A 14456-nucleotide genomic window follows, 5' to 3' on the forward strand; every position below is an offset into this window, starting at 1 on the left:
TGCATTTAGCTAAGGCAGAATGGGAAGGTGTTCCTTGCATTATTTTGTCCGTAAGCTGGTGAATCTAAATATATACCAGATAGATGTATTTGGTGGTGGTGTACTATTGATGGTGGAATGTGCTATTGATGAGTGCTCTTCTGCTTTGAAACTTATCGTATTAGTATACATTTTTTAACCATGATATGACCCTACCTCCACTTTAAAGCTATGATCTAAGCATACAGAGAAAATCAGATACTAGATACTAAAACTCAATAGAAATCATTTCAGCTATGCCTTTCCCTGGTAGGGCCACATCTAAACATATGAGACAAGTGAGAATCTTATCTTGTTTTTGAAGACTTACAAAGAAAGATCTACTCAGCAGAGCAGAGTAGTTTCTGGCTTTCAGACAAAGCATGTCTTTAACAATGATTGTTCCAAAAGCACTCATATTTCACTAAAATCCTATTATATTGTTTTGGCTTTCACATCAACAAGTTGTAAAACTAAATTAGATCAAGATTATCTTCTTCCTACCTGCAAATTTTTCTCTCATTTAAGCCTCAAATAACAAACTTTCTATTCTCAAATTTTCTGGTGAAAATGCATGGCATTGGTCAACCTCTTGCAGCCTGCTAATTCATGTTATTCTTCTTAGTCATCTTTATATCAATTTTGCTTTACCAATGTATATAAAAATTGTGAGTAATCATTTGTTTGTCACATCAAATCTCATATAGAAGGGCATGAATGATTGAATCAATGAATAAATCAAATGGAAGTCACTTTGCTGACATTTTATGAAATGTACTTCATATTATACTATTGAGCTAAAAGGTAAATATATTAGTCAAGACTCTTGGAGAAAGGAGCTGTGGTGGTGGTATTTAGTAATTTATTTAACTAGAAAGTTCAGAGTGCAGCTGTTTTCAGGCACAACTAGATTCAAAGGCTCAACAATAGCAACAGGATACTGTCTGTCTGCCTCTGAGCCCTGTTTTTCTGTGTCACTTTCAATTTGAGACAGTTTTCTCCATGCTGTGACAAAAATGGCCATGAAAGCATCTCTAAGCTTATATTCTACTAGTTCAGCAATCAGAGTACAAAAAGAATGATTCGTCCCTAATAGTTCTTCCAAAAGTTCTAAGGCTAACTCCCATTGGCCTATAGTAGGTTACATTGCTATCATATATGAATTGTTAGCTGGACGTATATCACATGACCATCCATGGCACCAGAGTGGGAGGCACAGTATGACCTGACTCATCTGAACTGACAATGGAGAGATGTTTTTTCCAAAGAAAAAAGGAGGATGCTGTCCTCCTAAGGGGAGCATGGATTCCTGACAGGCAAAAATAGCAGGTATTCATTACAATAGGCACTCATTTATTTTCCCTAACTGAAAGACTTGTTCACTTTACTGTTTGGTAATATTTCCTGCTTGACAGATTTACACTCAATTATCAGAAATATTCAGTCCTGCAAGGAGGTAAAAGGCAGAACTGCCTTCAATGGGGTTTCATTCAATCTGCTCCAGTTTGTGCAACTCCTGGAGACATTTGTTGGTGAAGATGCTCCCTTGAGTGTCAGTGAGACTCTCACCTCCTTTTTTAAGGAGGGCTATGTTGAAACAGAACAAGAGAAAATGAATGCCTTAGAACAGGTGGGTAGTATTATCTATTAATAATACAAATGAGGTCACTATTATAAGTAAATCTCTCAATCTCAGTTGCTCCTGATATGGCTCATGTCAAAAAATGTACAACCAAACTGATCACTTTATTTCAACAAGCATAGCCGTTAAAGATTCTATTTTATCATCAAATATTCTAAGATCACACCCCAGAGAACTCATTCCCTTAATAATAACATGATTGCTCCTGGCAGGAGATGGTTTATTGTACAGCTTTATTCTTTCTCTGAAGGTTGACAAGCAGATATGGATATATGCAAAGATGTGTGTGTGTGCATTATACGCCTGTGTGTGAGTGTCTTTATGAGTACACACACCTGCGTTATGATTATGGCTGAGTATATATTTTTACTCATGAGCACCCAGGTAGTACATATTTCCTAAGAACTTACTACTTACTTGGGTGACACATTAGCTTATATGAACAATTTCTTGTGTCTTACATGAAATATGTAAATTACTTTCACTAAGCTTTTTCAGTAATCATCAGCCCTATGAGTCTTTTCAGCCTAATTCTAGACAATTCCCTTTACCTTCTCAATTCCAGTTCCTCCTACTTAATCAAAAGGTATATATTCATTTTATTTTTGCAATTAGATCTATCTAGACATTAATTCAATTACTATCTCACTAATATAATTAGCCTAGTGAAACCTCTAAAAGATAAATAAAATTAATGTCAAATATAATCAATCTTAAATATAAAAAAAGAATTTTTAAAACACAGCCATTTTTCATTATTTAAACACTGCCATTCATTCCCCTTCACTCAAAACATATCCCTTAGGGCCAGGTGCAGTGGCTCATGCTTGTAATTCCAGTGCTTTGGGAGGCTGAGGAGGGAAAATCTCTTGGGCTCAGGAATTTGAAGTTACAGTGAGCTGTAATTATGCCACTCTATTCCATCCTGGGTGACACAGCAAGACTCTGTCTCTAGATAAAAATAATAATAATTTTAAAATCCCACTAAGAAGTCAGGCAGAGCACTCTGTGTATTTATCACATTCCTGAACAACTAGAGAAGGAGTGGAAAAGAATGGTCAAAGATTCTTAAGGTTTGTAGAAGAAATTTGCACACACACACACACACACACAAATGATTCTTAAGGGATACTAATGCAGAGAATGCCTGTTGTTGTTCTTTTTCTTCAAAGCCAGTCAAGTTTAGCAGTGGGAGGTTGTATACCAACTTTAGTTGACACTAATGTTAATAAGTTCTGATAACCCCCTACCATGGGACCAAACAAGAATGTCTGTTTTGTTTTGTTTTTGTTTTTGTTTTGGCCTAGAGGTAAAACAGAGAAATGGTATTTAAGGGATTAAAATTAATCACTGCATTTTCTTTTCTAAAAAATTGAAAAAAAAATTTTTTTTAAGACTGAGGTCTCGCTATGTTGCTCAGGCTGGTCTCCAACTCCCGGCCTCAAGTGATACTCCTGCCTCAGCCTCCTGAGCGGCTGGATTTACAGGCATGCACCACTGCTGAATCACTGCATTTTCCGTTAATACCATGCTTAGCACCAAAGTAAACCTGTTTTAATAAAAGATGCTGGACTTTTTTAGGAATAAACACTAGCACAATGAACATGTATCTTCTGTGCTTTATTATCCTGTTTGTATCCTAGTTTAGCCAAAATGCTTTCCAAGTCCGACGGAGGCTTCTTCTAGAAGCCATCTTTCAGAAGTGGGACAGTGATGGCTCAGGCTTCCTGGATCTGAAGGAAGTTGATGAACTCCTATACACATACAAGGAGGGAATGGAAAAAGAATCTATGAAGAAAGGTAAAATATAAGAATGTTCTTATTTAAATTGTGGTAATTAACTTGGCTTCAAGTTTCCCAGTACACATATACAGTTAAAATACTGGTTATGCTAAAGCCACGAGATAACCCTTCATGTCTCCTAGTATAGCTATACATTTATCTTATTTATTTTTAATTTCTAAAAATAGAGATGGGAGTCTCACTGTGTTGCCCAGGCTGGGCTCTAATTCCTGGGATCCAGTGATCCTCCCACCTCAGCCTCCTGAGCAGCTGTAACTACAGGCACCTGCCAACTGTGCCCAACTCTGGCTCTAATATTTTAAGTGGAAAATAACAAGTGTTGGCAAGGATGTGAAAATATTAGAAGACTTATGCATTTGTCAGCACAGTCAGAAGTGGAATATGTTGCAGAATGCTTTGTCCAAAATCTTAAATCTATATAGTTATATTCCTTCTGTATACCTGGCTACTCTCACTTTTAAGATTAAAAGAACCCAAGCCATTCCACAGTTCTGCTTGTTCTCTCTTCTTGTTTTATCTCTTTGTCTTCACTGGCTTACAAATTTCTCTTCAATTTACTAACTTCTTATTCTCCTTAGTGACTTTTTGTGTATTATATTTGTCTCTTATGACCAATATTTACCAGTCAAAAGCCACTAAAATTCTCATTCCAGTATGATAAATTCCTTTCTTCATTTTATTAGATCTTAATTTAAATTATTTTTCTCTTCACTGGGTTTAAAGATTTAGCTGGCTAACTTTGGTGTACCAGATTTTCAGTTTTTAAAGTATATAGTAAACAAGGGAAAGAACTGTCAAGGTTAGTTAAGTTCTTCAGCCCTTTCAAAAATCATTGTATTGGTTGAGCTTCAAATGTTCCTAAGTTTATCAATTGTCATGTTCTCTTCAGTAACTGTGTCTTCTACAAATTTTACATTATACTACCTGGCTTGTCTTGATATATCCAAAGAGAATTTACTTAATGAAATTCCAAAAGACATAATGATGTGATTTTCACTTATAAGATGGGCAAATTTCGTAACACAAAGCCACATCCTACAGAGAACACTAGACAGTAGTTATAGCAACTGGGTTCCAATACTGGATCTTCACTAAATGATCCTGTGATCTTTGGCAAGTTCCTTAACCTCCATAGACCCAGGTCTCCTTGTTTGTAAAATGAAGGCTTTAGATATGATGAATCTTAGAATTTAAGGAACCTAAGGGTAATGTTATAAGAAAGTCCCATAGATTAGATGATATGGAATCCAATTACATGGAATTATATGGAATCATATATATGAGTAAGGTATAGCAATAGGGACAGATAGATAGCATAAAATATGAAGGATTAAGCCCAGCAAATGAGAATAAGGACAGCAATGAGGAGGCAGAATCTGCTGCCAGATAAAAATGTCTGCAAACAAGAATAATTATTCTCTCCAAGGGTAGGCTTATACAAAATGACTCTCAATAAACACATATTGGTAGCCATTTGGTCTGAGGAGATGATTGCTGAGCTGATGGCAGTATGGAAGAAGAAAAGCAGATTTATCCTCTTTAAAAAGGAAGAAGATGCTAAATATCAAGCATTGCTAATAACTTATTGGCAAATCTTCAAACAGCTCTTTTGTTTGTTTGCTTGTTTTGCTCTACTCTTATTGCTTCTTTGTCCAAGATTTAAAATTGGGATTTAAGTAGCATAAAATCACAGGATTAGAAGTTTTTAGAAAGGTTTCTGCTGGTGTCCTCAAAATGGAAGATTTCTATATGGAAGAGGAAACTTGAAACTTTTAGTCTGTCATCCCCCTTCCCCCCACCAACCTTTTTTTTAGAGACAAGAGCTCACTCTGTTGCCAAGGCTGGAGTGCAATGGCATAATCATGGCTCACTCCAGCCTCTATCTCCCAGGTTCAAATGATCCTCCCATGTCAGCCTCCTGAGTAACTAAGACTATAGACGGTGTCACCATGCCTGGCTATTTTTTTTAAGACAGGGTCTCACTATGTTGCCCAGGCTGGTCTTAAATTCCTGGGCTCAAGAGATCCTCCTGCCTCAGTCTCCCAAAGTTCTGGGATTACAGGTGTGAGCCACTGCACCCAGCCTCATTTCCCATTTCATTCCTGTCTGATACAACCTAATCTTTTTGGGCAGAAACATCACAAATAAAAGCTATAGAACATGTGACCTGTCTGCATTGTTGAATTTAATGGAATAAGTAATTTTTTCTCCATTACTTTTCATAGGATAGCTATTAACATTATTGGGTTTGCCTTTTAATTTTCTGTTTGAATGACTAAATTTGCTTTAATATGTTCATTTCTATTTCAGTAGGACATTTAACTCTTTTATAATTAAAACATTTTAGAAACATTTATTTCGGTAACATCAGCAAGATGGCCAACTAGAAGCCCTTAGGGCCTGTTTCCCTCACAAAGACAAGCCAGAACAACAAATAAACAACTACATTAAGAAAAATAACTGAGGGAGAGTGCCATCTTGCCTCAGAGGAGTAGCAGAAATCCTGGTGAGCACAGAAACTCAAGATGGCCACATAGAGAACAGAAGGCAATGCCAGGTCTCCACTACCCCATCCCCCAACCAGGATCAGGTGGGAACTGGGAAGAACTTCTACCTATGAACTGAAAGTAAGCAAAAGGATCCCAGCAGCCCCCATCGACACCCTGGACACCTACACAGCTCACTACTGGGGTCCCCTGCAGTCCTCACAGGCATTAAGCCCAGCTGAGAGAGCTGCCTCTAGACCACATACCTGTGCTCTCCCCAGAGAAGAAGTTGACACAGTGCCCTGACCCTTGTGGCACATGTGGCTACTGCACTACACCAACTTGGAATTGGAACTACGGCTGGAGTGTGTCTTTCTCAGGGGTGAGTAGTCACGACACCCCTTCATCCCTGGGGCTAAGCCACCACCAAACCATCTCAGGCCAGTGGCCCAGCATCCCCAAGTGGAGCTGCAAGCACTCTTCCACATGAGGCCAAGTGGAGGTGGAGTCACTCCATCTCCCTCTCCCCTCATTCCCTTGGACCAAAGCTGAGACAGTACTTTGCCTCCTAGAAAAACAATTCATTGGCCACTCAAAGCAGTCATTCCTCCTCAGTGCCTAAGTTGAAGAAACTCCCTGCATCCCAAGAAATGGTGCCTTGGCCACCCCCAGCCCTGAACTGAAGCAGCACATTGCCCTCTGGGAATTGGTACCCTGGCCAAACTGAGCTGCTACACAACCCAGTGCTGAGTTGATGTCGTAACCTGTGTCCCAAGGAAACAGAGCATTGGCTGAACTAAGGAACTCTGCCTTACAGTCCAAACAACTCTAGTACCTGGCTTCTCTGGAGCTGTACTAGACCCCTAGAGTCTGAGTGGCTGAAATACCCCTCTCCCTGGAAAGTGGAGTCACTGCTATTCTTTTCCTTGTACTTCCTAAGGCCCGAAGAACAGCTGTGCTCTGCTTTTCTGGGTTACTTGCTGCCATTGTACCTGGTTTTACAGTGTCTTGGATAATGCTGAGCCCCACCATTCCATGGTCTTGTGTCACTACTACACAGTGCCTCATGCCCTGAGACCTGAGTTGCCTTTGAGTTTTATTTGTTTAGGTTCCCATATTGCAACCATATCCTCCTCCTGGGCCCAAACCTCCACAGCAAGCTTCCTCTCTGGAGTCAGGCCAGTGCTGTGCCCTGCCCCCCAGGGGTAAAATCACAGCTACAGCCCAGCCTCCTGGGCTCAAGCTGCTAGGACGTGCCTCAGAGTCACAGATCGTGTCTCTATGGGCAACCTACACCCAACCTTGCCACAGAAACCAAACCTGCACCCCAAGACTCAGGAGCCACAATAAGTTTGGGAGATCCTGTGCTTAGGACCCTAACCCCACACCTGCTCTGAGCAACTGCACCTGGAACCCAGTGCCACTGCAGCTGCTTATAGGCCATGTCAGACCTGACACCAAGAGGGATCCCCCTCAGCTAAGTTTCCCCATTGTGGGGAAAACAAGAGTAGGAGGACTCCAAAAGCCCTCAACTTCAAGGACATTAATAACATATGCCGCTGCTGCTGCTCTCACAAACTTTCTACAGCCAAGGCCACTGAGGTGCCCACAGGTATTACTGATGTTGAACACAGTTAAAGAAACTGCACAGAGACTATACCATTTCACCTATCTGGAAACAATGTCGCCACATCCATCCCAATGAGCACACAAAATTTCAACTACAGGTGAAAATCTTCCTCTATAAAAGCCACTCTAGAAAGTTTGGAAGAGGCAGTTATTCCACCAAGTACACAGACATCAATGCAGGTACACAAGAAACATGATAAAGCAAGGAAATATGGCACTACTGAAGGAATATAACTCTCTAGTAACAGACACTGAAGAAAGGAAATTAATTAATTGCCAGGAAAGGAATTTAAAATAATGATCTTAAGGAAACTCAACAAGACAAGAAAATTCAGATTGACAGTTCAACAAAATCAGGAAAACAAATCCCCATATGAATGAGAAATTCAACAAAGAGATGGAAGTCATAAAAAAGAAGCAGACAGAAACCCTGCAGCTGAAGAATTCAATGAATGAAATAGAAATACAATAGAGAGCTTCACCAGCAGACTTATTAATCAAGCAGAAAAACTAATCTCTGAACTTGAAGATAGGCCATTTGAAATTACCCAGTCAGAGAAAGAAAAAAGAAATAAGAATGAAAAAGAGTGAAGAAAGCCTACAATTATCACTATTAAGTGAACAAATATTTGTATTATGGGACTTCCAGAAGGAGAAGAGAAGGGAAAATATTTGAAAACCTATTTAACAAAACAATAGCTGGAAACTTCCCAAGTCTGGGGAGACATATGGACATCCAGATCCAGGAAGCTCAAAATTTCCCAAATAGATACAGCCTAAAATTCCTCCCCAAGGCAAATTAAGGTCAAATTGTCAAAAGTCAAAGACAAAGAGAGAACTCTAAAAACAGCCAGAGAAAAGTATCATATAACGGAAAGCCAGAGAAAAGTCACATATAAGGGAATCACCATTAGACTAACATTGGAGTCCCCATTAGAATAACAACAGAATTTGTTGCAGAAATCTTATAGGCCATAAGAGAATGGGATGATATATTCAAAGTGCTGAAAGAAAAAAAAAATTTGCCAACCAAGAATATTATATACAGAAAAACTGTCCTTCAGAAATGAGAGAACAATAAAGTCTTTCACAGATATGCAAAAACTGAGGGAAAGTATCACCACTAAACTGGCCTTACAAGAAATGCTCAAGGGAGCCCTATATCTGGAAGTGAAAAGATGATAATCACTATCATGAAAACATGCAAAAATATGAAACTCACTGGTAGGGCAGATATACAAAAGAGAAATAAAAGAATCAAATCCTATCACCAAAGAAAACCAGTACACTGCAATACTAATAAGAGGGGAAAAAAGGAACAAAGGATATACAAAACAACCAGAAAACAATTAACAAAATGACAGGAGTAAGTACTCACCTATCAACAATAGCTTTGAATATAAATGGATTAAATCCCCCACTTAAAAGATATAGATTAACTGAATAAATTAAAAACATGACCTAACTGGCCAGGTGCAGTGGCTCATTCCTGTAATCCCAGCACTTTGGGAGCCGAGGCAGGTGGATCACAGGGTCAAGAGATTGAAACCATCCTGGCCAAAATGGTGAAATCCCATCTCTACTAAAAATATGAAAATTAGCTGGGTGTGATGGCACGTGCCTGTAGTCCCAGCTACTTGGGAGGCTGACGTGGGAGAATTGCTTGAACCCAGGAGGCAGAGGTTGCAGTGAGCCAAGATTGCACCACTGCACTCCAGCCTGGGTGACAGAGCCAGGTTCTGTCTCAAAACAAACAAACAAACAAACAAAAAATGACCTAACTATATGCTGCCTAGAAGAAACTCGGTTCACCTGTAAAGACATATGTAGACTGAAAGTGAAGGGATGGAAAAAGATATTTCACATGAATGGAAATTGAAAGCAAGCAGGAGTAGCTATACTTAGACAAAACAGACTTCAAGTCAAAACTGTAAAAAGAGAAAAATGTCATTATATAATGATAAAGGGATCAATTCAGCAAGAGAACAACTCTAAACATACATGCACCCAACATCAGAGCACTCCAATATTATAAAGCAAATATTATTAAATCTAAAGGAAGAGATAAACTCTAATACAGTAATAGTTGGGGACTTCAACACCCTACTCTCAGCATGGGACAGATCATTTAGACAGAAAATCAATAAATGGGACAGATCATTTAGACAGAAAATCAATAAAGAAACATTGGATTTAAACTAAACATTAGACCAAATGGACATAACAGATATTTATAGAACATTTCATCCAACAGCTAGCTGCAGAATACACCTCTTTTTTTTCAGCCCATGGAACATTCTCCAGGATAGATCACATGTTAAGTCAGAAAACAAATCTTATTAAATTTAAAGAAATTGAAATCATATCAAATATCTTTTCTGACCTCAATGAAATAAAAATAGAAATCAATAACAAGAGCAACTTTAGAATTCAAACAACATGCTCCTGAATGAGCAGTGGGTCAGTGAAGAAATTAAGAAGGGAATTTAATTTTTTTTGTAATTTTTACTTTTTTACTTTTTAATTTATTTTTTAAAATTTCTTCTACTGAGGTCCCATGACATCATAAGATTTCTTGGAACGAGAGAAAATAGAAACACAACATACTAAAACCTATGAAATACAGAAAAAGCAGTATTGAAAGGGAAGTTTATAGAAATAAATGCTCACATCAAAATTGTAGAAAGATTTCAAATAAACAATCTAACAATGCATCTCAAGGAATTTGAAAAGCAAGAATAAACCAGACTCAAAACTAGTAGAAAAAAAGAAATAATAAAGATCAAAGCAGAAATAAATAAAATTAAGACCAAAAAACCCAAAAAATCAACAAAACAAAAAGTCGGTTTTGTAAAAGATAAACCATATTGCCAAACCATTAGCTAGACTAACCAAGAAAAAAAAGACCCAAGTGAATAAAATCAGAAATGAAAAAGGAGACATTACTACTGACACCACAGCAATACAAAGAATCATTAGTGACTATTACAAACTATATGCCAACATAATAGAAAACCTAGCAGGAATGGATAAATTCCTGGATATGTACAACCTACCAAGATTGAAGCAAAAAGAAATAGAAAACCTGAACAGACCAATCACAATTAACAAGACTTAATCTGTAATAAAATGTCTCTCATCAAAGAAAAGCCCAGGATCTGATGACTCCACTGCAGAATTCTACCAAATATTTAAAGAATATCTAATATCAGTTCTTCTCAAACTCTTTTAGAAAATTGAAGAGGAAGGAATCCTTCCAAACTCATTCTATGAGGCCAGCATTATGCTAATACTAACACCAGACAAGAACACAACAACAACAGAAACAGAATTATAAGCCAGTATCCCTAATGAACATAAATGTAAGATTCTCAACAAAATGCTAGCAAACTGAATCCAGCAACACATTAAAAAGATCATTCACACAGAGAATAAAAGAAAGGCTGAGTGTGGTGGTCTTTACCTCTAATCCCAGCACTTTGGGGGGCCAGGACAGGAGGATCACTTGAGCCCAATAGTTTGAGACTAGTCTGGGCAACATAATGAGACCCTGTCTCTATAATAATAAGAAGAAGAAGGAAATAAAAGATCATTCACCCTGATCAACTGGGATTTATCCCAATAATGCAAAGATGATTTAACATACAAATATCAATAACCATGATACATCCCATCAACAGAATAGACAAAAAATCATATGACCCTCTCAATAGATGCAGGAAAAGCATTTGATAAAATTCAATATTCCTTCATGATAAAAACTCTCAACAAGTTAGGTTTAGAAGGAAAATACCTCAACACAAGAAAGGTCATACATAACAAAGGCAACATCATACTAAATGGGGGAAAGTTGAAATATTTTTTTCTAAGATCTGGAATGAGAAAAAGATGCCCACTTTCACCACTTTTATTCCACATCCGTTTATTCTAGATGTCCTAGCCAGAGCAGTTAGGAAAGAGACAGAAATAAAGGGCATCTAATTGGAAAAGAGAAAGTCAAATTGTCCCTGTTGTAGATGACATGATCTTATATATAAAAAACCCTAAAAGCTCCACCAAAAAATTATTAAAACTGATCAACGAATTCAGTAAAGTTGCAGGATACAAAATCAACATACAAAAATCAGTAGGCCGGGTGCGGTGGCTCACGCCTGTAATTCCAGCACTTTGGGAGGCCGAGGTAGGCAGATCACGAGGTCAGGAAATCGAGACCATCCTGGCTAACACGGTGAAACCCCGTCTCTACTAAAAATACAAAAAATTAGCCGAACGTGGTGGTGGGCACCTGTAGTCCCAGCTACTCAGGAGGCTGAGGCAGGAGAATGGCGTGAACCCGGGAGGCAGAGCTTGCAGTGAGCCGAGATCGCGCCTCTGCCCTCCAGCCTGGGCGACAGAGCGAGACTCCGTAAAAAAAAAAAAAAATCAGTAGCATTTCTATACATTAGCAATCAACCAGAAGAAAAAGAAATTTTAAAAGTAACCCCATTTACAGTAGCCACAAAAAAATACAATACATAGGAATAAATTTAACCAGGGAGGTGAAAGACGTCTACAAGGAAAACTGTAAAACGCTGATGAAAGAAATTGAAGAGGACACCAGAAAATGGAAGACATCTCACGTTCATGGATTGGAAAAATTAAACTTGTGAAAATGACCATACTACCGCTGTCGCCAGCTGCTGACGCGGGCAGGTCCCGTGTGGGGCTGCCGGTGCCGATCGCTAGGGCGGTAGACATCACGCTGCTATTCCGGACCAGTGTCAAGACCGTGAAGACGCAGAACAAGGCGCTGGGAGTGGCGGTGAGCGGCGGAGTCGATGGCAGCCGGGGTGAGCTGTTCCGCCGCAGTCCCTGGCCCAAGGGCGACTTCTCCAGCCGGGCCCATGAAGTGATTTCTCACATTGGCAAACTGAGAGACTGTCTTCTGGAACACAGGAAAGATTATATTAATGCTTATAGCTATACCATGTCTGAACCTGGGAGAATGACAGACACAGAAAAAGACCAGATAGACCAGGATGTCCAGATATCCATGAGGACCTGTTCAGAAACAATTCAACAACTACGAACAGAAGCTCACAAGGAGATACATTCCCAGCAGTGAAGGAGCACAGGACTGCTGTTTTGGATTTCACTGAAGACTACTTAAAAAAAAACAGTGTGTAAACTTTACTCAGAACAAAGAGCCATCCGAGTTAAGAGTGGTGGATAAGAAAAGATTATCTAAGCTGAAACCAGAACCAAATACAAAGACAAGAGAATCCACATCTGAGAAAGTTTCACAGAGTCCTTCAAAAGACTCTGAAGAAAACCCTGCCACTGAAGAACATCCAGAAAAGATTTTGGCTGAAACACAACCTGAATTGGGAACCTGGGGAGATGGCAAAGGTGAAGATGAATTATCCCCAGAAGAAATACAAATGTTTGAACTGGAAAATCAGCGACGAATTGGTGAAATGAACAGGTTGTTTGATGAAGTGAGGCAGATCGAAGGGAGAGTGGTTGAGATTTCCAGACTTCAAGAGATATTCACGGAAAAGGTTTTGCCACAGGAAGCTGAGATTGATAGCATTCACCAGTTAGTTGTGGGGGCAACTGAAAATATCAAGGAAGGCAACAAAGACATAAGAGAGGCCATTAACAACAACGCTGGCTTCCACGTGTGAATCCTCTTCTTCCCCATGATGTGTGCTCCTTCTCCTTTCTCTTTCTCGACTGGTACCACAGCTAGCCTGGGCTCCGGGGGCCCAGCACGAGAGTCCTCATGGGCGCTCACAGACTGCGTACTCTCATGTACCCCTGGTGCTGGAGCATGGTATGACCAGATTTTACCACAGAGCCATTTGAAGAGAAAGGGGTTCAGACAGACAGACATATTCCCCCAAAAGGGATACCCAGGCCGATGGTGTTCAGCTGAAAAAGAAAACAGTGGGAAGTGGCCTATGTAGCCATCATAAGGCTAGACAAACTGAATGCCGGAGCTGGTAATTAGTTGTTCCTGAACTTGAGGCTGCCTTGGCAGGGGGGCTGCTCCAGTAGCAGGGGCACAGCAGGTCTCCAGACCCCCCAATTGTCTCAGGGTTCTAAGGAAGTCACTGACCTTTCCCATCCCAGTAGCTTCGGGGAAGAACATAGTTAATCACGTCTCTCAACAAATGATTACTTCTTTGTTTCCTTGTGGCTTCCTGTCTGTCTGAGTCAACCAATACAGACTCACCGGAACATAGAAAAGAAAATTCACATTTGCCTTGTTAATCTAATAAATACAATTACAGCCCCTTTAAAAAAAAGAAAAAGAAAAAGAAAATGACCATACTACCAAAAGCAATCTACAGATTCAACACAATCCCGATCAAATACCAATAGCATTTTTCACCTAAATAAACAAAAAATTCGAAAATTTGGCTATCCAAAATGCCATGGATAGCCAAAACAATCCTGAACAAAAAGAACAAATAGATATCACACTACCAGACTTTAAAATATACTACAAATCTCTAGTAACCAAAACAGCATGGTACTGGCATAAAAACACATAGACCAATGGAACAGAATAGTGAACCCAGAAAGAAATGCATATATTTACAGCCAACTGATTTTCAACAAAGGTGCCAAGAACATTCATTGGGAAAGGGAGAGTTTCTTCAACAAATATTGCTGGGGAAATCGGATGTTCATATGAAGGAAAATAAAACTAGACCCCTATCTCTCATCATATATAAAAATAAACTCAAAATGGGCCAGGCACTGTGGCTTATACCTGTAATCCCAGCACTTTGGGAGGCCGAGGCAGGTGGATCACCTGAGGTCAGGAGTTCCAGACTAGCCTGGCCAACATGGCAATACCCTGTCTCTACTAAAAATACAAAAATTAGCCA

The 14456-nt window shown here is 39.3% G+C and overlaps 1 protein-coding gene and 1 pseudogene across 1 annotated transcript in view; both read left to right on the top strand.

Moving 5' to 3' along the window:
* EFCAB5 (EF-hand calcium binding domain 5) overlaps positions 1-14456 on the top strand; it is a 170793-nt gene that overhangs the window by 115152 nt on the left and 41185 nt on the right. Inside the window, exon 15 of the mRNA XM_011990371.1 lies at positions 3304-3460. Within this exon, the coding sequence (XP_011845761.1) occupies positions 3304-3460 (157 nt within the window). The remainder of the gene's footprint in view (positions 1-3303; positions 3461-14456) is intronic.
* Positions 12230-13309, top strand: LOC105547023 (annotated as a pseudogene).

Source organism: Mandrillus leucophaeus, unplaced genomic scaffold (genome assembly GCF_000951045.1).
Source record: "Mandrillus leucophaeus isolate KB7577 unplaced genomic scaffold, Mleu.le_1.0 Scaffold379, whole genome shotgun sequence".
NCBI lineage: Eukaryota > Metazoa > Chordata > Mammalia > Primates > Cercopithecidae > Mandrillus > Mandrillus leucophaeus.